This window comes from Colius striatus, chromosome 2, assembly GCF_028858725.1.
Source record: "Colius striatus isolate bColStr4 chromosome 2, bColStr4.1.hap1, whole genome shotgun sequence".
NCBI lineage: Eukaryota > Metazoa > Chordata > Aves > Coliiformes > Coliidae > Colius > Colius striatus.
The window spans coordinates 85,442,789-85,469,908 of NC_084760.1; the positions used below are offsets into that span (position 1 = coordinate 85,442,789).

Genomic DNA, 27,120 nt, shown 5'->3' on the forward strand with positions numbered 1-27,120 from the left:
TAACAGAGAAAAGTCTGCATGAAATATGGAAATGAAGCTCTATTGTCTGCAATTTATATAAGTCATCAAAAAGACAACAGTGGACTTTCAAAGTACTTCATTTGGTATTCCAGTCTTCTGTTATGCAAACACTCATAACAACAGAAAATTCACATACATGTAAAAAGGAATATACCCACAGAAAGGCTTAAAGAATGCAATCTCTAATATTTTCTCTTCTCATAATCTTGAGAAAATTATGAATGAGACAGATTATATCTTGTTTCTGTAAACTACATATTATCAAAAGTAGATATACTATTGAGTTTAAATCTAAAAAAATAACCCCTAAAACTACTTTAAAACCCTCAGAAGAAAATGGAATTAATTAATAAGACTTGTTCAAATACAAAAGATTGTGGGCTGTGTGCTACCTTTAAATTTACAGCCAGAACATCTCTTGTCTCTAGTTGAAGAACAGACTGTATCAACAACACAAAACTGTAACAGGAATGTATCTGATTTTATTTGATGTAACTACATTAACAACTCTTCTATTTTGAATACTGCATTTACACAAGTATGAAGTGTTGTACTGCAGGGATTCAGAAGTGATTATTCTGGAAAAAGTGCTTTTTAAATGCTAAGGCCATTCTGCATGAGAGCAGTCCCTGTAGCACTTGATCACCTTTTGTAAAATCTCTCATCATTCCAGAACAGGCAGCTTGCAGATCAAAAACAATGGTCTCAGTTAAGTATGAAGGTTTCACTTGCAAGAGTTCCTCATTTCCTGCTGGTATCTCCATATGCTTTGTTTGTATATAACAAATAGTTAGAACATGACTATTAAAAGGGTAAGAAAACATTATGCATGTTACTGCATGTAACTGCAGGCTGCTGTTTCAGTTTTACCTATACATTATTTTTTAAAAATGAGTTTATGTTTATACTCACTAGGTGGGGATGTATACTTGCTTCAATTTACTTTCTGCTTCAGCCGCTTTCAGACGTTTCTAGTTGAAAAATTAATACATGAAAATATTATATTACAGTAAGAGATTTTGTAAAACTGCACACAATCAATCTTTAAATTATTTCTATTTTGTAATTCTACAAAAGCCTCCAAAACAAGTGTAGAAATTTACAAGATGAAAACCACGAAAAAAAAGTTGTCTGGCTTTATTATTAGTTTGAAATTACACAGGCCCCAAATATAACAACAAAACTGTAAAAACAACACTTACAAGTTACATAAATTACATCTACATAAACACCTGTGACATGTTGGCTAATCCTCATTGCACAGTAAGTAAAAAATGAATAGAATTGCATACAGCAAACCTTTCATCAGTCATGTAACTCAATACTTCTTGTGTGCTCTGTCAACCCCAAGGCTAGTATTTTATAAGCAAAATAAGGAAGAGGAGCAGTAAATTCCACTGACTGTTAGAAAACACTAAATATCTACTTCTGCTAAGTGCTGTTAAAACTCTCGCTCAGGAACACAGAAGTAGCAGGTCAGCTACACTAAAAGGCAGACTGAATTTACTTCCTACTTAGAACAAACTCACAATTCATATAATTCAAGGCAATAATATTGACTTCTGAAATGTTGATCATTTATTATATAAGGAACGATGATTTTTTTTCAGTAATGTCACAAGAAATACAAATTTCAGATGTCTACTGGTTACCTGTCTGTATGTAAAAGATGCAAGTAAAATGATTATTTCCCTGCTCTTTCTGTACTCAAGACATTACTTCTGCTCACTTGGAAGGAGAAACGGAGTTGAAACAAAGTCAATTTTATCACAGAGGAGGAAAAAAAGGGATCTGATACCTAGCAATAAAAAACTAACACTATCTCTCTGTCTCTCAAGATTTTCCCTTTCTTTATCAAGTGTTTAAAATTCAGTTGTCAATTTATCCTACAAAGGCCAATTTTCTTCTCTGCTCTGCTCCTATTTTCTGATAACCAGTTTTCCCAGGGTTCACAATCCAGGAGGACATTTCTCACCTTGAGAAAAGCACGGTCAAAAGAGTCAGCTCCAAAAGTCTCTTGCCTGAGCCATGAGGCCAGTTACAGGGTTAATCAGCTTTACTGGATGAGTAGCCTAGGTATGCCTCCTCTCCTAAACCACTGCTCTTTTCCATTTCACAAAGTTGCCTCTGTACTAAGCCCTGATGGCAATGTCAGTGAGAAGTGACTACATATGTTAATTAAATTTTAGCATACTTTCAGTACTGGCATGGGGGTTGTAGAGAATACAATTTTAGCAATTGCTTTCCTCCTTTATTTACTCAAGTGAATAGTATACTGCCTTCTACAAAATAATCACACAATACTAATTCATTACATGCTATATTTGTATGCACTAAAGCTCTAGTTAGCATTGCTCTCTAAAAGCAACAGGAAATGTCACAGCTTGAATTCACAATGACCTATCAACTTTTAAGTACAGAGAGAGAAGAAGAGATGCAAAAAATAAAACTATCAACAAACTGTTGCCATTTCTCAGATGAAACTTCTGCCTGTTAAAATATAGAGGATGAAAACTCTTAAACTGTGAACGATGGAAGTTGAAATTGAAAGTTGAAAACATATAGAAAAGAAACAAAGTACCAGTTTGTAAAAATAAGGGTAATAAATCACTGGAGCAATGTAAGAGAGTGATTATGATTTTCCTGAAAAAAGAAAATTAATCTGATTTTATATCATAACTATTTCAAACAAGGCTTATAGACTGGACTGTAGTGAAAGTAAAGCTACATTAATCCAGCTTTTAACCTGGGCTTTCCTACTTTCTGTCAATAACACTTGAAACTGAATGTTACTTCCCTTTAAGAACTTTGATTATGCGTATCAACTAACAAATATCACAAGAAATTACTATTGCCCCACATTAGTACTGTTTTCAACAGTGGAACTAAATAAATGAGAGGGAAATACAATACACTGTTGTAGCACAGCAATTTATTTATCCTTACGTATGCTCTCTCTTCTTCTGTTGCAAAGATGCAGTGAAAGTCTTTTAAGGAGAATACATTTCATTCAGTGTAATCAGCCCCATGGCCTTCCTCAAATACTATATAATGTAGTGGTCATGAAAAGCCCTGTATCACCAAGAATGATTACTCAAGGCTTGATTTATCTTTGCTAGGCAGGTTCAGCACAGACTGAGAACTTCCTTTCACCTTGACTTGAAAGGAACATGCTCTGAAGGCAAGGTGGCAGCAGTATCTCTACTGCCATTAAATCACCACCCTTAGCTACTAAGCACAAATAACATTTAGTAGTAATTATGATAATGAAACCTTTATTATGCCTGACACAATGCAGCCAATTCACACAAAGAAATAAACATATTTAAAGTGCAAATTTTCATATTAAATCACATCAATCTAGGATTCAAACACTGTATTTTATGTGTAAGGTTCAAGCATGTACACAGACCTTTTTGTCTTCCCATTCCCTCAAGCTACCCTGCTCCTCAAGCGTGGCATTTAGAGAAGAATGACTCTGAAATTGCCACTTTCTTACTGAGTATGGTTTTTTCCTGAAATGTATTCAATTATCACAGCTTGTTCTGCTAAGGAAAAACAGCTCTACAGATATAATTTTTACTGAACTGTATTATTTTTACCGTTCCAGAACAAAGTAAACATGGGGAGGATGAAGTTTTCATCTCTCGTTAGGAAGGGTTACAGAAACGTTGAACCAGGACCAAAACGAAGAATTTGGCCTACATTGGTTTTGTTATTGATGATCATGCGTGACCTTTTTGAAAGAACATGTCTAAAGCATTCAGTCCTGGGGTGTATGTTCTGAATTTGTATGTTTTAAGTTCACTTAGTTACAAGTAAAATAGAGGCATCTGTAAGAGCATTCAAGCTGTACACAACCAAAGAGCTTAAGAGTTTTTCTTGTTACACGAGGCTGAAAACCCAGTCCGGTGAAAAAATACACAAACTCAACACACCATCACAGCTTGATCACTGCAGCAACAGAATCATCATAAAGCCCTAGCAGAAAGGGAGGTTTAGTCTTTTGCCAACCACTCCACAGCAAGTATTTCAGAAAAATTCCAGAGGAAACAAGATCAGTCTCCGAGAAACCTAAGAATGTTGACAGAAGTCAATTTGCACTTCAATTTATCCTTACTTCATGGGCTTTCAGTATCAATAAAACCTTTTTATCTTATTCTTCGAGACTATTTGCTGCACAGTCCTCAAGAGCTGACAAACAGCACAGCAAATCTCTTCTGGCAATACCTCTCTAAGACATGGATTAACAGAAAAAAAAACTGTTATAAGTGCAATGAATGGCAACAAACTCAGAAATTATGCCTATATACACAGTATGCTATTTGCAATTTGTATTTAGAATGGTAACAAACTCAGAAACTATGCCTATATACACAGTATGCTATTTTTAATTTGTATTTAGAATCACAGAATCATGGAATCATTATGGTCCTAGTGACAGTTCAAGACTGTGGTAAAAGACCTTCCCCTTACTTTCCACACCCTAACAAGATAACATAGAAACATTTTCAAACAAACCCAAACATCTTGAAGCAGTCATCTTTCTGACACACTGTACCAAAACCCCGAACAACTCTAAAGATCCATCTAACAATACAGTTGTAATCATTACAGCATAAAATTTATTTTCAATGTGTTGCACAGAACATTACTGCTAATTATGCAGCAAAAGTGAAGGAGCTACAAACTTAAACATTAAAACATAAACTAATCAGAGGATTTGACAGAGAATCCTGTGAACAGCACAAAACCACTGGTCTATAAAATATTGCCATAGGCCTCCCACCATACTTTAAAGAACATAGATTTTCATGCTTTAACAAGTTCAGATTGCTTAAGAGCACGAGCAGACTGGCTTACGCTGAAACAGTCATTAAATTACCTGCTGCACGTATCTGTCAGTGGTTTTCCACATGTAATAATACTCAATGATGCTCGTCAAAGACTTCCAAGGGAGCTGAAAAACATTTGTTACAAATTAAAGTGGTTCCAAGAAATTGCAATGTCCACATCTTACTAAACACCTGTCAAAATCAAGTATAGTTGATGCACAAATATTAAAATGTGAATTTATTAAACATCTACATTAAAATCCACATGCAAATGAATACACATTGCAACTAATAATGAACAACCTTTCCATGTTGTTATCAAGGATATAGAATTACAAACAGTATCACACATCCAAATCCAAATATAATTTATTCTGTTTCAGCCATATGGTTCAACAAAATGATGAAAACAGAATCCAGATTTCCACCAAGAAACACAGAAGGCAATATCTCTATTACAAAGTGTATCAGACTGAGAAAAACATCAGGACTAAAATTAATCTGTGTTCTAGTCTCAAGCATTTGCTCTTAAAAAATGCAATGGTTACTGTACTTATTTCACAGGTTTTTAAAGTCCCATAATAATTCATCTGCTCCTACAATACCACTAGTTTTGCATAAATCTCCACATACTCTCGACCATTAAACAAGAAACAAAAGGATGCTAGGGAAAAATGCTACCTTGGGCAACAGGAGAGATACTAACAATGAGTATCTAATAAAAATTCTCTGTGCAAACCCAGGGCTATTGATGATGATAATTTTGGGTGCACATATTCACTGGTAAAATAAAAATGTATTAGCTTAAGTACTTTCTAGAGGTATGCATTAATGCTCATATTCTCTGCTTTCCTTAATGAGGATGATTTTTAGCAAGTACCAGAAAATACAGGTGTGGAAATTTATCTTTCCAACACTATTCACTCTATTCTGTATGTCTTAAGCCAAAATAATTTGTTCACAGACCTTTAATTAAATTAAATTTAATTAAACAAGAGAGGAGCATCTTTTAAAGTTGCCCCTCCCTGCATGCAGGAGCTCACAGGCAATTTTTCATACTGCTTGCACGTAAACAGAGAAAATGAGTTTGGCTCCCATCTCTGCCTTTCAGGAGCTAGGATTCAGGTCCAGACTTGGCTGTAAATTCAGGAATCCCTGTCCATTTGCATTTAATTGAAAAGTAGCAGTTTAAGAAATGCATAAGTCGATGTCCCAATAAATATCAACACAATTCAGTTTACTAAAATCCTTTTACTTTCTCAGGTATATTATGCCCTAAGAGAAACCTGCCCAAGAAAAGGCCAGCGATGGAAATATATTTAGGGAGAGATGACATTGCTTCTCAGTCTCTATATACTTCCTGGCGTCCAGATAAACAGTCACCCACTGTCAAGGAGTACATTTCAGCATCTCCATACTTATTTTCCTTCCTGAACACTATTAATACATTCATGCTACAGCATATGTTTGCCATTTATCTATAAAATGCTTTAATCTCTTTCAACTATGACTGTGACACCAGAATGTTCATTTACTCTGTAGGTATCTACAGTTTAAAAACGATAATTAAGGTGCTTTGACTGGATAACCATAATCCTTTTTACACTTTGATTCACAACTCAGAAAACCCAACTGACAGACTGAGTATTAATATCTTGTATTCTGTTTACCTACACACTTGAATAACAAAATATTGTAGAGGCACATGATTTTTCCAGAGGTTTCTCTAACTGCCAGAGATGCTGTGAACAGCCATGGAATAAGGTACTCTCATTACCAAATCCTATCACACACAAACTGAAACAAGTAAAAATGACCATCTGCATGACATTTTTGTCGAAAATTAGCAAAGAGGTTCAGCAGTACAAAAAGAGAACGGGAGAATTTCCAGTTTCTTTAGTTGCTTTAGGGTAAAGATCAACCACTCTGCTCAGACCACCAGAAAAAGTTGTGGTTTATAAATTGTCTTAAAATGAACACGTTAATTTAATTGTGGCATGTTTCCACAATTTTTTGAAATTGAAAAACAGTTATTCCTGTTTTCTGTAAATAGTTCAAGTCTGATTCCCAAGGCCATTCCTGTCATATTTGAGATGTAATAGTTAGCTTTGTGAAAACTGTTGATAATAAAAAACTAAGAAATAGCAGGTGTAAGAGTTGTCTCTTACCATCAGGAAAACAGTTGTATTTGGAGAGCATAAAATATTCAGTCTTCTTCCATTCTACTATTCTGGAATGTAAAGTAATTCAAGTACATCAAGTTAATTCAATTAACTTAAAAAGTTTAGGTTGAGTAGGATTTACATAGGTTCTTCAAGACCGGAGAGCCTCAACAAATTAGCTCCTATAACGACTGATGCAAATGAATATTCTAAGGCTAGACTGTTAATTTGATAACAAATGAGCCTCTCCTGTCTATTAAAAAAAGGCAAACTCCTTTACACCATTTAATTTATAGTAATTGTCTTTCTTACTAATATCTAATGTTTATAGCTTAATGCTTGAGCTGCACATTCAATGTCAAATAGTGCCAGTTCTTACTAATTGCTAGAAAAGTAAATGAACATGCTCTTTAGAGAAATGCCATGTAGGGACTGCAATTGCAGCTGCCATGCCTTGTAAATCCAGACCAATTCAGAAAAGATAACTCCTCTGGCATACGACTCAAGCAGGTACTTCATAACCCTTCTGCTTCAGAAGACTGCTACCAATCACTTTCTGCCATGTGTGATAGTCTTGCCTGTACTGTGGTGTCTCTGCACAACTGCTTTGGTTCAAACTTAATCTCAGGGACCATAGGATTTAATTTTCTCATTAGATCCTACATGGACACTCCCATGATTACACAATCCTAATGATGTTTTAAAAAGGACATACCACTTTTCCACAAGTAAAAAAATAAAAGTGACAAAGGATAGACAATATCCTTCTTGTAATTAAAGGACACTATAATGAATTAGTGCCTCAATCCGTATGTGCTGTACTCCAATTCATTATTAATGTACCGTCAGCAGGCCACACAACCCTATCTCTAGATCTGTGTATGTCTCAACTTTGGGAGGAGGCAAAGGGAAAGTGTGTTTTGGGAACAGAGGTTCAGTGAAAGGGAATCTGAGATAAAATGTGAAGATTTTAAACAGTTTCTGGTACAGCACTCAAATATTTAGCATTTGAACATTACAAACTCATAAGAATTCTGACAGTGCATTACAGAATGGTCAGGGTTGGAAGGGACCGCTAAAGATCATCTAGTCCAACCCTCTGCTAAAGCAGGTTCACCTCAATCAGGTTGCACAGGAATATGTACAGGCAGGTTTTGAAAATCTCCAAATAAAGAGACTCCATAAATTCTCTGGGCAGCCTGTGCCAGGACTCTGTCACCCTCACAGGAAAGTTTCTCCTCACGTTCAAGAGGAACTTCCTGTGTTCCAGCTTGTGAACATTACCCCTAGTCCCATCACTGAACATTACCGAAAAAAAAGATTTGTCCCATCCTCTTGACACTCACTTTTTAGGTATTTATAAGCATTGACAACTTGTCCCCCCACAGGTCTTCTCTTATCCAGACTGAGCAGCCCCAGTTCACACAGCCTTTCCTCATAAGGAAGATGCTCCAGTCCCCTGATCATCTTGGTGGCCCTGTGCTGGACTCTCTCCAGAAGTTCTCTGTCCCTCTTGAGCTGAGGAGGCCAGAAATGGACACAGTACTCCAGATGAGGCCTCACCAGGGCACAGGAGATGGGGAGAAGAACCTCCCTTGACCTGCTGGCCACACTCTTCTTGATGCATCCCAGGATGCCATTGGCCTTCTTGGCCACAAGGGCACATTGTTGTTCAGTTTATTATCAACCAGGACTCCCGGGTCTCTCTCTGCAGAGCTGCTCTCCAGCAGGACAATCCCCAGCCTGTACTGGTGCATGGGGTTGTTGCTTCCTAGATGCAGGACTCTGCACTTGTCTTGTTGAACCTCATGAGGTTCCTCTCTGCCCAACTCTCAAGCTAGTCAAGGTCCTGCTGAATGGCAGCACAGCCTTCTGATGATTCAGTCAGTCCTCCCACTTTGGTGTCAACAGCGAACTTGCTGAGTGTACAGTCTGTCCCCTCATCCAGGTCATTGATGAAGATGCTGAACAAGACAGGCCCCAGAACCGATCCCTGTGGAACTCCACTGGCCACAGGCCTCCAACTTAACTCGGCTTCGTTGATCACCACCCTCTGGGTTCTTTCTTTAGCCAGTTCTCGGTCCACTTCATGGTCCAGTGATCCAGCCCACACTGCCTGAGCTTTCCTATGAGGATGCAAAGGGAGACAGTGTCAAAAGCCTTGCTGAAGTCAAGGTAGATGACATCCACTGATCTCTCCTCATCTAGTCAGCTAGTTATACTCTGATAGAAGACTATCAGGCTGGTCAAGCAGGATTTACACCTGCTGAATCCAAGTTTACTCTCCCTGATAACCACCTTCATGTGTTCAGAGATGACATCCACGATGAGGTATTTCATCCCCTTTCCAGGTATGGAGGTGAGGCTGATCAGTTTCCTGGGTCCTCCTTCTTGCCCTTTTCAAAGACTAGAGTGACATTGGCCTTCCTAGACTCCTCAGGCACCTTGTTCACAAATCATGGAGAAGAACTTAGCAGTAACATCAGACAGCTTCCTTATTGCTTGTGGGTGCATCCTGTCATGACCCATGTATTTGTGGATACCCAGTTTGCCCAGTAGATCTCTAATCCAATCCTCCTCAACACAGGAAGGTATTCCTTTTTCCTGACCTTCTCTCTGTCTTCCAGACAATGCAATTCCTTAGGGCTGGCTATAGCAGTGAAGACTGAAGCAAAGAAGGCATTCATTAGTTCTGCCTTCTCTGCATCTTCTGTCACCAGGGCTTCATCCTTGTTCAGTAGCGGGCTCATATTCTCCCTAGTCTTCCTTTTGCAGCTGATATACTTGAAGAAGCCCTTCTTGTTTTCTTTATATCCATTGCCAGACTTAATTCCAAGTAGAATGCAGCCTTCCTTGTATCATCCCTGCATACTCTTATAGCATTCCTATACTCTTCCCAAGCGGCCAGGCCCTTTTTCCACACTCCAAAGACTTCCTTCTTCCGTTTTGAGCAGGTCTAGAAGCTCCTTGATTATCCATGTGGGCCTCTTGTCTCCATTACCTGACTTTTTTTACTCACAGAGATAAACTGATCTTAAGTGTCCTTACTCCACTCTATGCCTTCAATGTGTACGTCAACAAAATTACATGTTACATAACACAGAAATTATACAGCAAATGAGAATATGACATAAATATCAGAGATGATGCTTATGTATACTTGATCACAAATTGTGTTATGACTCCATTTGTGAATAGATAAAATCCATATTATGTGTTTCAGGCACTTTTGAAAAGCCAAATACTATGCCAGTAAACATGGAGTTAGAAGATATAGCTACTGATCTACTGTACAATGACCAACAATGATAATTTATCTTCATGAGAAATACTGAACTGTAGTTTACATTAAGATTTCCATTCTAAAATTCTGTAAAATATTCTTTTTCAATCATATTTTCTTGAACTTAACAGAGCTATTTCATCCACGATGCAATTTTCAACCTTTTGAGATGAATGCAGTGAACATTTTCTCCCTTAGGAATCACAAAATTAGGTGTGCAGATATAATACAGTTGTTAAAATGTCAGTTCTTAAAAAAAAACCAAAACCACAATCGTCTTCCCTTCCCACCTTCATTCAATTATCTATTTCAATTCAGAACTGAGAAAGTGAAGGAAAGACAACTTAGCTCAGTGTCAAGTCTACTCCCACTGCTCTGAACTCTATCCTGGAAGGACTTCTGCACTTACCATACAGTACCATTTTCCCTTCACAAATATTATTAATAACTTCTGCAAAGAAAAAAGATCTGAGCTCTTATAGTCAAGCAGAATGAGAACATTGTGAAAATACTTTGATTTTACTTCAATAAATAATGGAGATTCCTTTGGCTCCAATCCTAACCTTTTCACAAAGCCCAGTTTGAAACCAGTACAATAGAGGTAATCTTCCTTGAAAGAATGAGGGTCTCCAAGGAACATGAAAAAAACATTTGCAGAGAAATTACTAACAATTCCAGCAACCGGTGTCAGTATGAACTTCATTTCACTATTCCCTGTTAAAATCCAGCAAATTAAAACTTTGCTGCCCTGTGATACTTCAGTATCAAACCCAGTGTAGTTAGAACATATTGGAAAACATTTCCTTTACTTTTCTGAAGTGCCAAAATACCTAATGCGTCAAAATAATTCCCTATAGTGCACTTCAAAAGCTATCTGAATATAAATTACTCTCTGCTAACCACAGAAGGAAACCCCAGCTGCCCAAAAACACTCAATGGAGTCAGTCAGGTAGCTGCTAATGAAATTGTGAAAAATTTTTGAAAAGTTGCTGGAACTTTTTGGATGCTTGTAAAAATCCTTATCAAAACACATCAGCGTAAGACATCCTACCTGGTATTAAGCCGTTAACAGATTATCTTCTGTCAACACCTTTCCAAAGAATGACATCAAATAAGAAAGCATACTGACTTTTAAATAAAATATATGTATGTTATTTACATATACTAGCTGCACAGATTTCTTCCAAACCTATAGAAAGCAGTTATGCTCATCCATGCAAAAACATGGTAATGGAAAAGTGTACTTACAAAGTCTTGTCGAATGTCATTGAAGTCTTTGCCATACTTTTCCAATGCCTCTTCAAATAAACTAGCTTCAGATGCTGACCACTCTTCCATTTCATCTCTACACAAGACAGGCCCTCCAAGTGGCACGAGAACACTGATGGCACTGCTCAAATCATAGTTGTGTTTATGCAGGGTATCCATTGCATGAAACTAGCAAGAAGATGGAGAAAATAAAACATGCTTAAACAGAGCACAGTCCATTTCAGTTAATGCAGATTCAATGTATTCTTTTCCATAAGCCATGCAAAAAGTCTGAACTGATGCTTAATTTACAATCTGTCTTGATAGTATTTACATTTTCTTCTCTGGAAAACAAGGTAAGTAAATTGTTTACTACTTACTTTGGGAAAGTAAATGCCTAATAAAATGTTCAGAAAAATGACATTAGTTTATTAGTTCATGCAAATCACTACCTAACATTTCTGGATAATCTTTAGTTGTTAGAATTTATTCCAAGTAACACTATAGAGAGACAGTAGCATATATTGACTGTGATGTCCTTTTCTATTAACAGAAGTTCTAAACAGTAGTTAAACAGCTGCCCACGTATCTGTGGGCTCAATATTCTTATTGCTGGGAAGAAAAACATTGTTTTCACTACCATCATACTGAAAAACAACTAAGATTCTTGCAGAACTCCGTTGTTAGAGATGGGTAAATGAGGTTTTTCTTTGGTCAATTCCACTTTTATGACAAAGGAAAACAGAAAACAAACATGTTACAGTATTCTTCAGTTTACAGAAAACACTAAGTGCTTGCATGGCTAACCAGTGATGAAAAGTAAGCAACTACATCCTAAATTCATCTGCAGGAAAAATGAGCAACATACAAGAAGCCTTTCTGACTCAGCGTCCCAAAAGATGTCACCACCACAATCGGAAATTGTAGTGCTGAAGGAGATATTAGAAGTATAATATGCAATAATGTGTGTGACTGTAATATCCATCTCCTACCTATTTGTCCCACTACAGCAATGAGCTGTAACTGTAGCATGCAATCTCTCATACAGTCTTAAACTACTCCTATGAGGGGGAGCAACTGAAACCTTTCAAGGAAGGAACAGTCTTGTATTATGTGTCAGTATAGCACTTACAGAGCAATTCCAGTTAACCTTCTGCATTCAAATATGAATTATCCTTATCTTTTCCACCTCCTCTGAGTGCCTGAAGTCTTTCTCCAGCTTTTAATACATCTCTTTGAAAGCTATCAAGCTCTGTTTCATCTGTAAGAAGTAATGTCACTATTATCCTAAAATATGTCATTTTACTTAGAGTTCAAATCAAATTTACTAGCTTTGAGAAAAAGCCATAGTTAAGATGAAGTATTCTAATATGGTAATATGTAACAATGTCTAAAATCCATAATGTCCAGATTAGAGAATGTAAAATGAAATCACTGGTTTAATACTTATCATTCAGGCAATGAGTAAACCAGGCCTAAAGATTGAACTTTACAGTACACGTGTTACCAAGGTTTCAATCTTTGTTTAAATTGCAGCCCCTGTGGAAAAGCAATACGTAACAGACATTTTCCAAGTACCTGCTAAATCCACATCTATTCACTGATGTCAACTTTCTTAAAAATGACAACAGAGAAATTACTAAATTGGAATCTTGCTCTTTCTTGCCTTACGTTCATTTTCCCATCAATAACAAATACCTGATTCCACAAAGCTTTTTTTGGTATTACTAAAGAAAATATCCATAATGAACTCTGAAGTACTGTCTTCACTGAACTCTTTGACAAAGACCACTGACAAGTTCCCATGATAACAAGTCTTTGCCTTCTGCAGTCAAATTCCCACACTGTGGGAAAGCAGCCTCAAGACATTACTAGAGCCAAAGTTCTGGAGTATCTCCTTTTTATCTGCTTCACGCAAGGACGAGAGCACTGCAAGAAACAAGTAGTAAGTGACATCTAAGGAGCAGGGAGTTGGGGAGGCCTGGTCTTGCCTCTCTCAAATAGGAGTTAAAAGGATAGAGGAAGAACCACTCTTCCTTAAGAAGCCTTTGCCCAGACCACACCACCCAGCACAGACAAGGGCTCTCAGCAGAGGAGAAGTATTAGCCACACAGATAGAGGGAATTCAAATCCAAATTTAGCCAGGTAAAGGCAAGATACTATCCACCAAAAGCTAAAGAAGGGCTGCATGGAGCTGAGAAGAAAAGAGAATGACAGCTTATGGTGCAGACAAGCTGTTAACAGTTTCCAAACCAGCTGTAATTTCAATAGTCAATCAAATCAATGAGACTGATCTGCCTCCAACAAAGCATTGAAACTGTAAACAGAGTATATATTCTATAATTCAGTAATATTTTAAGTATGTTTATCTTAAAGTCCTCGTGTTTGGAAGTCTAATAAAAATCCTTACAATGACATAATTCAAACTGCAAAGGAAAAACTTGTTGACACTTTTCATTTTATAGAGATATCCAAAACTAGATTTAAATCTTTAAAGCAAAGTAGTAAAGGCTCCTCCAAACAAGACCAACACAAAGATTGAGATATTCCATCAGCCTGTCTTGCTTTTAATGGCTCTCATCATCAGTGTACACACTGCAATATCTAGCAATCTGAAACAGGAAGTCCTGCCAGTTTCTTTCTTCTCAATTTTTATAATAAAATTAAAGACTGTCTAAAAAAAGGCCAGAAATGCAGGTTTTGGTTGGTTATTTGTCTCACAAGACTATCACTGTAAGAAAAAGAACAGTTGCTATCATCTAAGAAATAAGCACGTTTCCTATCTTTCAGTAGAGTTTTCTTGCTGTTAAGCTGCAAGACCTCCCTAATGCGTACATCCACTCTGAATTTATCCATGTTCATAACCTATGGATTTATTCTGGGGCTCTTTTCAGTATCAGTCTGTTTACTGTCCTCTCTAATTAAAACAAATGATTGGGAATACTGGAAAGTCAAAGGTGTGGTGTACAGAAATCACATTAATAGCACTTCAGTGCAAGGGCTATCTACCTTGCATTAAGAACATAGACATATAATTTTCTTAGTGTAATGCACCTGCATCACTTCCGAAGTATGAGATATTTCACAAGTTCTGCAAATGTCTGTACTAACTTTAACTGCTGCTCAAAATATGCTTCCAATTAACATGGAAACGTCTGAAAGAGTTACTACTATAATGACAAATACTTAGAAGGAAGTACATTGCCAAAGAGCAAAAGAGAAGAGTTTTAAAAAGCTGAGGGGGTAGGAAAATGAGAACAGACAGACACAATAATTAAACCTGGGGTGGCTCCTCTGATGTCTCATTATAAGATATGCCTTTCATTAAGTGTAATGGAATTTAACAGATCATTTGTAATGGAAAAACATTTATCCAGCACTCAAAACCTAAATGTATCCCTTCATTAGCAGCACCACACATACTTCCAAACAAGAAGAAATTGTTGTAAGGATGAATCTATTAATCACTGAATACAGTAAGAAAGACATGCAATGTGTGGGATTTATTATAAATTCTTAATCCAATGAAATCTTATTAAAATAAAAAATGTCAAACTAAATAACTATTTTGTGAACAGAACTGCACTGAACAGAACTCATTTTGAACATTACTGAAAACATTTCACTTTGTCACTGCCTTTACTACACTACTGTAGTCCAGACTAAATCAGTTTCCTTTTTAATAGCCTTTGAGTACACTGCAAAATGTTAAGAAATCCAAGTATTTTTCTCATTACACTAATGAATGTATTTTATCTGGAATTTAAGAACTGTTCTACTGAATCAGACTGGTCATCCTCCTAGACAAGCATTCTGTGTCTGACAGCGGTACCAAGGAATATTACTTCAAGAACACATGAAGGCAGCTCCAATCACTGTGTGAGGTCAATTCCCATTTCATTCACCAGCATACACAGATCTTGGGAATTAGGAATGCTAGATGGTACACGTCTCCCTGTTCTCCTCAGTACCCATTTATGGACCCATGGTCTGTAATTTTTCTAATCTCTTTTTTAAACCTGCTGATATTGTCTGTTACAAAAAAAATTTGTGTAAAAAGATTTCAAGAGCTTTCCGGACACTTTATAAGGCAGTGCCTTAATATTTTAAACTGATCTATTTCACTGTGTCCTCTAGCTCATACCCTCAAGCGTCTGATGAACAGTAGATCTACTTAAGCCTTAACTATCATCTTCATGATTCTGTATACAAACACTTAAAATAATAAACAGCTCCTGCTAATATCTTTGGAAATCTAAGTAAAACTCTGCATTATGAAACAGTGAGATATGTTATTCTCAGTTTTCCTAGCACACTTTTATCACTATAGCACATCTTGTCATCTCAGCTCTGTAACTGATAAATTTTAACTTTCTCTGAAAGATGCAGCTGCTTACGTTACAGTGAATACTTTAACAAACTAAGGATATCCTTAGGATATTTCCTATGTAAAACGTTCTTCAAAAAGTTGCTTGCGAACTCAGATTGCACATTCTTTACAAAGTTTACTGACATCTGGTGAGTGCAGAACATTACTTAAACAATTTTCAATAAGGTTTTATTACCAAACATTTTAAATCATACATTGATCAATTATACCGAATGAATCCCTAATCAATGTGCATTAACCAATCTGCCATGCAGATTATCCCATACAAAGATACATTTAAATAGATTTCAGCTAAAGTCAAGTGATTTACAGCATGACAACAAGAGCAGCACTGATATGCTTACAAACATACAGGAAAAATATACAGGATTATCTCCTATACATGCACACTCCTTGCACACAGGTATCTAAAAGAAAACAGATATCCAAAGGACAGGAACTCTACAGTGAGAGATATTGCTGAATTCACAGACATAAATCAAGGTTGTTTTTAAAAATCTGCCTACCAGTGTGATGTCTCGGGAAGCAGCAGCTGCACTCATGTGTAAACTAGGTTGTCTGACAGAACTACTGCAGTCCAATGCTCGAGCAAACGTGCCAACCGCACTACAGGAGAGAACAATAGACAGTAAATGGACAGAAGGATGTAGCCCCTTGTTTAACTACAGGACTACATCATAGTTACAGAGGTGTTCTTTTAAAAACAGAAGTTACATAATGTTACTCTGAAGCTTTCAGATCTTTGCTAATAAAGGACAATTTGATAAAGACAAATCACTAAACACTGCAATAAAACCTCTGACTTTCTCCATAAAAATTAACAATCTACATATAAAAACAACATGGAAACAAGATATCCAGGGAATTCAAATGTACCAAAATTTTAATGTATCAATTTTTTATTAATTCTGAAGTTAAACATCCTACGCAGTTTAAATTTTACAATCATGACTATTATTTTTAAAATTAAAAAGCCACAACACTGTTTCACAAATAATAATTTAAAAAGGGGTTTCACCATGTTCCCATGAGAGAATTAGTAACATTTCATTGACTTTGGTAATGCATATCTACTAGTACCGTTAGTGAGGCAAAGAAATAATGAAACAAATGCATCTCTCAGCCTGCTTAAGAAAAGCATTCCAGAATTATTGAAATGGACACATTTCTTCTCCAAACTTTCTTCTTTTTAATTCCACTTTTGTTGAATTGTAGGTGGTATCTATTATACTTACTAGGGCAACAAAACGTAAGGAACAGAGATTGAAAATTAGTGTGATAGTGACTACTCAAACGTACAAACTTCTCTTAGAAGCACATCTATATATCTGACACAGTGAAAGGAAAGATGCACAAAATAATTTGACTGGGCCTGGCATATCATACAGGAAATGAGGAAAGATACAGCAACATATCAGAAAGATTATTAATTAGACAGATTATTAAATGTAATAGAACAGAAGCTACTCCAGTACCCTTCAGTTGCCTAATGCCTCTTGAGGTGCACTCTATCATTATGATATAAAAAAAAAATCTTATTTGTTGCAGTTACAATGATGTAAGTCCTTTTAAATTCAAAGACCTCATTACTCAACTAAGTTTTTAATACAAGTCTAAGCCTCTGGACTAAAGAATGGACATTGATTCAGCAATTACACTCCATACAAGTTATAGGTGCAGAATTATACCAATGAGGAATACAGAGATCAATATACTGAAAGTGTCACATGACTGTGTACTATAAACCCAATGTTCAAAACCAAAATGTACCATGTGTCAAGAGTTTAACTCTTTAAGGTGTATTATTGATCACGGAGAATCTGGTAATGACATTTGTTATTGCAATTTTATCTTTAATCTCAAAACATTTAATATTGAGTGCACGCTTCAGTACTTGCTGCCAAAAACTTTTAAGACACAGTTAAGATTCAATAGCAGTGATTCACACACTCCAGATACTAACTGCTTCAGTTTCTGAAGGCTGTGGAATAAATAAGATATATTCAAACGTTGTTCCACAACCTTTGATCCTTCTTTGCAGAGATGGCAAATGTGTGACAAGAACATACACACATAATCTTCTTCTTAAAAAAGTCTGGCAGTACATAAAAGAGTATTTGTCCACAGATCAGTACCAAGAATAAGGCTCTATTGTGAACATACTTCCTGATAGTCAAGTCAATCCCTTTAAACATGTTGGCATTGATAAGGCTTGTAGCTAAACAGTCTTTCCTGTGATCCTTCTGTCGTTACTGTTCAAAACAGCAAAGCGGCATGCAGCATAACTGTATTTCCCTTCTGCTGCTACCAACTATCTTCCCTTTGCATAATTAACACTGTTTTCTTTTGACCGTATTTCTGAAATAAAATCAGAGTATGCTCTGAAAATTTTGAAGAATATGTCCTCATAAGCCACATGCTAGCACGTCAAGCTGCCTTCCAACTTTGTAGGCTGACTTCAGAGCCCAAGCATATGTGAATTATGTTGCTCAGAATCTAAAGTAAAAACTAAGACACAATACAAAGTTAGGCTTATTTTGAGTAAGTGAAAAAGAGGTAAGAATTGATGCCCTAGTTGACATTGCTTCCAGCGCTATACTGAGTAGGAGAAGATCACAACTGTCAGAGGAATGCTGTGTGGGAGCACAGGGTACGTGAGCGTAAAACGAATAAGAATCACCATAAAATGCAGGCAGTGTGCAGTCTTGGTGGGGCGACAGACAGGGAGATGTATGTCTGTGGCTGATCAATGTTACATTCCAATGTAACTTCCAGTTCACCTTTCCCTGGTAACTTTTGAAAAACAGTCATTTTTTCAGACAATCAAATATGTGTAGGAATTCCAGAGTATTTGGCTGTTAAATAGTAATGTTTCAAAACTTAACAGTGACATACAGTGCTTTGTATGGTCAAGTCAAAGACTATAGATTTGGCAATCCAAATCCAAAATTCATTTTAGAAATCATTAAAATACTTTATTTTTTCATGGTTTTCCATTTAAAATATAGATCTGAGGAATATATTGATTGACGTTTAAACATTGCCTTTGTCATTTTTCCTTGTATTTTTTTTTCTAATACTATCGCCAAAGAACTATCTTTAAAATGTTCATAGGGAAAAAATGACTTATTTTCAGAAGACACATAGTATTGGCTTCACCTACCTGCTGCTATAATAAAACTCAGTATTAAGCCAATGCAGGCTGAACAGTCAAATCCTAAATACTCATTTTTAGCTTTAAAACATGCTCTTTAATGTATATTTTTCATTCATTTGGTAGAATCCAAAGAATAACTGTAAATAGTTAACCAAAACTATATTTCATTCAATAACAACAGTGAGATGCTCAGAATTAAAAAAAAAAAATACTGAGCAATCTGGCCCCAAGTCAGTTATTCAATGAGTAATTAAAAGTATTGTGACTTCAAAGAGCAAGAAAAACTCCCCATGCCTCCCAAAATAGTGTAAAGCCAAAAGGCATATAGACAGTGAATTACACAGGTGGCAGAGAGACAGACAACACAAACAATTGGTGCTATCAGCAGAGAGATCACTCTTTGCATAGGCTGTATAAGCAGGTAGGTATGAGAGTGTTAAGGGCTAGACCAATTGATAAAGTGTTCTCTTAATTAGATTTTCCTTCTTTAAATTACCTTAAAGACCAGAACCAAGAACACTTTCTAAAGGACTTATAAACACAGATTTTAACTGACAACCATATAAACATAAAAATACTCAAGATAATCCAGTGCTTGGATCTAAGACTATGGCATGAATTCACAAATTCAGAAAACTCAAAATCATCTATGTCCAAAAAAACCTGACATTGAACTCTGAGGATGAAGTATCACATCATCATTTTACTGTGTCTGTGTGCTCTACGTTCAAGTAAAACTTCAGGTTAGATACTGAATACAGGAAACATTGCTCCAAATTTCTTATAACTCAAGTCTAAGACGTTAATGAAGTAAGCATTCGAATTTTTGCATAAGATTTTTATTAGTGGCAGCCAATGAAATTATGAAACAGCTAATGCAAGAGACTGTTGTAACACATTTCTAAAGATTCAATTGCTTATCAGTAACTAGTTTTGAAAGGGGACATTATTTACCAAAGAAAATCTGGAACCACTACAACTATATATGATAGAAACAGTCTTCCCCGAAGCAACAGCAGTCCAACATCAAATCAGATCCAGAAAGTTCTGGATGCAGGTTAGCAACTCTCCTATATATTTTCAAAAATACAGCTGAGATAATGATGCTTTTAAATTTGTACACATTTGGTTTAAAATAGATAACTTTTATACATTATTTCTCTGTTTCAGTGATACAAGATGAGTGATGAATACACTCTGGATAAATCTCTTTAAAGTGAAGCACCTCTGTGCATACATCAATCTGCAGATTCACCATTTTCCTCATCTATCTGCAAACTAATGACTGAGATCTCCAGATCTCAGAGTTTTTCACCTCAGAGGTTTTTTTTTTTTGAGAAAATAAAATTAAGTGATTCTTTGATGCTCTCCTACATATTAGGAAAGCTTTTTGTTTTCCTTATCATTACATCAATGTTCCACTTTATTTTGAGTTGGAAGCAGTCCTAAAAGAGGATCTCTTTGACTGCTATCAATAATATCATTTTATAAATATCTGATTAATATCTGATTGCTCCTTAAGACTCTTGTGATACTTAAAATCTTGGAAAGAAGAAAAAAAAAATACTGGAGTTGTCACTAGCACAATATTAATTAAAGCTGAAAAACACCCCTGTGATTTTTAGTTCTGGATAATGCAAAGTCTGACACATAGAACAAAGTGATGTTGTTCCAGGAGAAACATTTTCTTTGCATTTGTAAGCAACTGTCTGTACAGTGCTATGCTTCATAATTATTACTTCAGATATTTACAGTGCAAAGAGAGATTACATGACAAACATGAGAAGCCAGTTGCCACCATTCTTTCTCTGAAAGATTGAAAGTTAGGGCAGGGGGTGGCAATATATAGAATGTCCCCTAAGTGTCAAAGCCAGCCTTCAATTTCCTTACTAAATCAACAGAAATGGAACATATGTGAAATTTTTATTTATGAACAGGAATAGAATCTGACACATACAAGTATATCACAGGATATAATTTAAGCAATCATCTGTATGCCACCTTGCAATTTTCGTCACAGAGGAGGAGATTTACAGGTCTCAAATTGCAGGTCAAATTGATACAGATCATCATGCATTACAGAAAAGTGTAAAAGGAAATTAAAACTTGATATCTGAATTAGTTGTTTTCAAATTAATTTGTTCAAAAAGAAATACAGTAGTAACACAAAATGCATAAAGGAATAAACCTGTATTAGCCAAGCACAACAGGCAGAAGCGCAGGATTTTTTTATACTCCTAGTAAACTTTACATGAATTTGTTTTTATTTTTTCTTGCCAAACCACTTGCCTACCATTAGATCTGTAATTCACCTTGTTAGCAAACATCTAGTTCTGCAAGTGCACCATTGCCATCCAGATTTTTCACCATCTTTACTGCATACATTTCTGTTGCGATTCTGCCATTGACTATCATTACGTCTTTAATGAATTCCAATTCCTCTTACTTCTTACCACCTAAAGAGAATCCAGAACACACTAATACTGAAGCTTTCAAACCAGTGACTTTTATGTATTTATTTTCATTGATGAGTACTGGTGAGCTTTGGGAGACTTGACTACTGCTAGTAACTACATTGAGTTATCTTGCAAGAACAGAGTATTAATATTTGAGCACACATTAAAATCTTTTACTTATTATTCTAGGTTAATGAGTGTATTCTTTTCCTTGGTATGATGAAAAACATGTTGCTACTTGAAGCTGTACTGTGTTCCCTTCCTCGCTATAACAAATACACCCCATATACCATGAACACTTAAAATCAATAGTAACCAAGAGAAAATTAATATAAGTACTGTATTAGAGAAAAAGGCAAAGTGAGAACAACACAGGCAGGATCAAGCTCGGATTCCAAATGATTAACATGTAATTTTCCATTCTTCTGTGATTTTCTGTCAAATAATAAGCAGGCATAGAAATGAGGAGAAATATGCTATGTTAGCCAGAGATATGCAGTGCAATTTTAATTTCAGAGAAATCAATGAACAAACTTTAAAGGTAGAGATGCAATGCTTCAAGACTATTTTAACTAGTCTTCAAAACTTTCATTTAGTTGGAAATAAGCTGGAATGAGAAATGTCTGGAATACAGCTTAATTTTGAGATATATTCCTTCCAGAAGACTATGTTGATAATGTTGCTAGATGAGGTAGAATAAAAGAACTAAGTTGTTAACTATTTCACTGCATCATAAAGTACATAAATGTAAAAAGAATGCACCAAAAATGTATCATGTAATGAATTATAGACCAAATTAGCAGACAAAAAGAACATTAAATACAATGTGTCAAATCTACAGCTCTCACCATCTGTCCAGACTGGAGCCCACAACTCCATTCAAGTCTGGTCAGGACCAGTGACAAACTAAAAAGACAAGACTACTATGTTAAACACACAACAGGAAAGTTTCTATTTCCTAATACTACTGTGCAACTTGGAAAAGAGAAGTAGGACATAACTCACAACAAAATGAAGCACTCCTTGTATATTAGGAATGAGAGTGACTGATGACTGGAGGAAACAGGGTACATCTATATCAGTGTTTTAGTTCAAATCAAGAATCAAGTTTCAAAGTAACCGCCTCCAGCATCTTTATCTACTGCACTTCAACCAACATAAAAAGGTATATTGTATAAATCCAGTTTGCATGCTAAGTTAAACAGTAGTTCCATATACTCACAGATATTTAGTCATAGATATTTAGTGCTGACTGACCAAGCATAAAAACTTACAAAAAAAGGTCTCTTAGTCCAGAGACAGTAAACAAATCCAGTAAGACTTGGAAAGGCTAAATATAAATGATGTTGCAAATGGGCAACACATATGAAAATGAAAGTTTTTAAACAACTTCTAAAGAACTAACTGAGCTTGCTTATGTGATGGAAAAAGTGAAAGCCTGTAAAGACAAAAAGCAATTCTTCCCTCAACAGAGCAGACTAGGAAAACTTAGAACGCAGCACATAAAAAGGATCACGTGGAAATGCTTTTAAAACTTCAAATACAGATAAAAGACACAAAACTTAATCAAAATCACATATAGGTAAGTATTTAGGAAAATGTTCTTATTGTCAAAATTGACAATTTGTAAAACGAAACACGATCAGAGGAGTATCATTCTCACTGCAAGCCCCTCAAGCACAGCAAATATCCAGTGAACTGCAGTTAGGCTGTAACAGTGATATGTTGAGTCTGTAAACACCATTTACCAGATCATGCCAACAACTCCACTGTTACTTAAGCAGCTTTTAATGGCACAATATACTCAAGGCTTTTAGGTGCAAGCACATAACACACTGAATTTAATAGACACAATCATCATAGAACTGTTATTCCAGGAACAGGAGAAAAATCTGTCTCAGAAGCACTTAATGCAACTAGGAGCTTGGAAATAGTTTGTCAGTCTGAAAGCAGCTAACAAAGACGAATGGAGTTTTGTGGAAGAACATCAATAAAGTGGTACATGAGCAACATCTGATTACAGATGGTCATTAGTGATTGCCTACCACAAGATCTTGGATAGCTACAATAAGTCAGCTATGGCCAAGACCCTTTCCTACTGTAACAGAAACCTTCACAGAAATGTATCAACTTATAAAAAAAATGCAGTCTTGGTCAAGGCACAGCATTGCATAGAATGTCTTAAATAAGGGACAGAAAAAGAGAAGAATGTTTCTCTTAAAAAAAATCATTTATTGTCTGTCACTTCCCAATATTGACTGCTTACTGGTACACTACTCTAGTAACACAGAATCAATCACTGAACGGTAGGAGTTGGAAGGAACCTCTAAAGATCACCTAGTCCAATCCCTCTGCTCAAGCAAGTCTATCTAGGTCAGGTCACTCAGGAATGCATCTGGGTTGATCTTGAAAACCTCCAGGGAAGGAGATTCCACAACCCTACCTGGGCAGCCTGTGTCAGGGCTCCCTTACCCTCATGGGAAAGAAGTATCTCCATGTTCAAGTGAAACCTTTTGTGTTCCAGTTTTTGTCCATTACCCCTGTCCCTATCACGGGACACTACAGAAAAAAATGTTGCCCCATCTAGCTTCACAAATTACTTCAGCTCCCCAGAGTGGTCGCAGAATGGGGAGTGGAGGGATGTGGAGGCAATGAATGAACTCTTCAAAAACACAGACAGAATTTTAGCACACCCCAAAACAGTCTGCTCATGCATGTCCAGGTATTACATTGCTGATATGTCTGTTTTCTGTATTCTCTTCGATGAAGCATCTACCAGGCACAGTGATCTTCTGAACAGATGTATGTTAACACTCATATTCTACTGGCTTACTTGAAAATTCAATCGGTGCAGGCATTTTTTGCTGTACTTTTTACTACTGAAAGGATACAGCACAACAAAGTGAGGGAGAAAGAAGAAATTCAGATAGATCAGCACCTGAACTGTAAAATGATCTATCAGTAACCCATTTCACCATACACGTAAGAAATTTTTTTTTCCTTCCTGAAATGCTTTATTCAAAAAGAAGAATAAAGAATAAAACCTAAAAATAAATGTCAATAAAATGTCAAAGGATTATTTGCCTAAGAAGATTTACAAGGAATCAGGTTACTGAAAATACAAGAGAGACAGTGATTCACGATAAAATCCCAACATGAGCTGTGATCTTCAACATCACTAGAACATCACATTTGTACTAATTTAAGTACGAACTACAGGACAGGAGAAACATGCTGTATCGTGTGTAGAGCTGTTCTTCAGTAATAAGTCTATAGAGTTTTTAAAGGTTTTTCCTATTTTTTTAAGTACAGAAATCATTTTACAGGTATTTATGAATTCCAAGGGTCTTAATGTTCCTGTTACATATTGGCATAATCAACGTTAATTTATGAAATTGAACTAACTAGATTTTTTTTCACTAATTGAAATGCATCACTTTTTACTTCAACATTCACCCAAAAGAATTGTGCTGTATATTATTCAGCTTAGAGGCAAACTGGGCAAGTTCTGCATCCATTTCATTTGTTAACTTTTTTTAAATTTCTATACTTTTTATTTTACACTACAAAAATCCCAAGTATTGTAATACAAAACTGAAATATTAGTATTGAAATCCTGTTTCATTTACTCTGAAGGGAAAACAGACTGATGCCTACATAAGTATTAAATTCTACTATAATTCGAAATAAAGGGAGTGTAGGATTATTCCAAAGTTCATTCTCTTTTTCTCTTCTGTACTGGTAGTTTCAATAAATATGCAGAAGGTTACAGTCTGATTTTCTCTTTCTGGGAAATAAAGGGCTCACAAAATCGCAAACAAGTTGAGTAACATGATATAGGGGAATAAATAGTCAGTAGGAAAAGGAAAAGGAAGGTTTTTTTATTAGAGGATTTTAATCTTACCGTGCTACAACTAAAAACTGGTCAATCTGACGGTCAGTAAGGGGACTATCTGGATCCCATACTTTTACTTCCAGCTTTGCCTGTTCTCTGTCATCTAATTCTCCTGTCAAAAGGTAGATGGGACAAAATACTTATTATTCACAATGTTTTTATCTGTGTATTTCTTGCACTATGTTTAAAAGAGACATTGTACATTTTCAAACAAACGCACAGTACTTAACAATCAGCAGTTCCATTTAAACTCCATAATGCAGCATCAGTAAAATATCTCCCCTTACCATCAGCATTTCAATTTAAAAAGGTATTCTTAGGAGGTATAGTATTAAAGAACTTTAATTAATGTGACTATAAACTTGAAACCATAACCTAAGTAACCAGTGGTTTCTTTATGTTGTCTACCACATTTAATTTTTTTTTCATCTCTTGCTCTCAGCCACTACATTATCTGTATTGTTGACACAAATAATATTATTAAAACTGCCGTGTACTGTGACTAGTTATACTCTCTTATAAAATACCATATAAGGCTGCAGCCTTACAGCACTATATACTACATCATTTTCCAACTCCTATTTGTCTGAACAGAACAGTTTGAGCAGACACACACATCACCAAAACAACGGTCGTGGTTCCAAAATCTAATTTTCTTTCTTAAAATCCAATGGCTCTTGTATTGCTTGGAAGTATGAAGCATGAAGATGCTACAATGATTCACGTTTGTATAGAAGCTTAAATCTTCACTTTACTACTACATGAATAACTTCTACTGCAAAATGAATAACTTTTACTGCAAAATGAGAAACATTACAGAGGCTGACTAAGCGGGCACTACACATTCTACTAGTATGAGAAGATCTACCTGTGGGATGTGGCCACAACAGGTAACAAGAACAAAATTAAAATAATTGTCTTTGGTAGTTTTGAATAGGAGTATGTTCTTCCTTCAGTGAACACATGAAAAACTCCAATGTTTAGTTAGTTGCCAGTACTTGCATCTTGACTTTGATGAGCTACTACAAGAATAAAAGTCATTTCTCAAATACAGCTGTTCCATTTCCTTTTAAAATCTACGCTCTGTAGGTACCTCGCTGACCACAGATCACTTTAGTCTGTGTTTTATTAGACTTCATGAAAACAGACAGTTTAAACATGCACAATATCACCAAGACATGAAACAACCTGTATATTTAAGAATATGTAAGCAGACTGCAATACACATGCATTTTGGAAGGAAATGAAAATGCGGTATATATTTAACCCTACCAAATATACAAGTTAGAGCTGCACCATGCTTTCTGGCTAATGTTTCAGGAATGGTCACATTCTCAGAAGAACAAAAAAAAACTAAATCACTTTTCTTTGATAGGCAGGCAGTTCTTTATTGTCTGCCTAATAGGACTTCTGCTTCTGTTTAAACTAATTCACATCCTATAATGAAGACAAACTGTTAATTTCTGGAAACCTTGGGTAGGATTTTAGATCTACACACTTACTCAATGGACTACACACCTGTCAATACATTTTTTTTTTCCCATCTGTGACAGACACATTGTGGGTGATGTTCTAAATTTTATAAATAACCTTTGAGCAATTCATCTCAATCTGTTAATATATAATTTTTCAGTATCTTTAATGTTAGTTAACCATTTTGGGACAACATATCC

General features: G+C 35.9%; 1 protein-coding gene across 2 annotated transcripts in view; it reads right to left on the reverse strand.

Moving 5' to 3' along the window:
* MTA3 (metastasis associated 1 family member 3) overlaps positions 1-27,120 on the reverse strand; it is a 126,617-nt gene that overhangs the window by 55,412 nt on the left and 44,085 nt on the right. For both annotated transcript variants that reach the window (XM_061990035.1, XM_061990036.1), the window contains exons 7-11: positions 25,457-25,559; positions 16,446-16,545; positions 11,550-11,738; positions 4,907-4,981; positions 934-992 (exon numbers count right to left, since the gene is read on the reverse strand). In XM_061990035.1, coding sequence (XP_061846019.1) covers positions 934-992; positions 4,907-4,981; positions 11,550-11,738; positions 16,446-16,545; positions 25,457-25,559 — 526 coding nt within the window. The remainder of the gene's footprint in view (positions 1-933; positions 993-4,906; positions 4,982-11,549; positions 11,739-16,445; positions 16,546-25,456; positions 25,560-27,120) is intronic.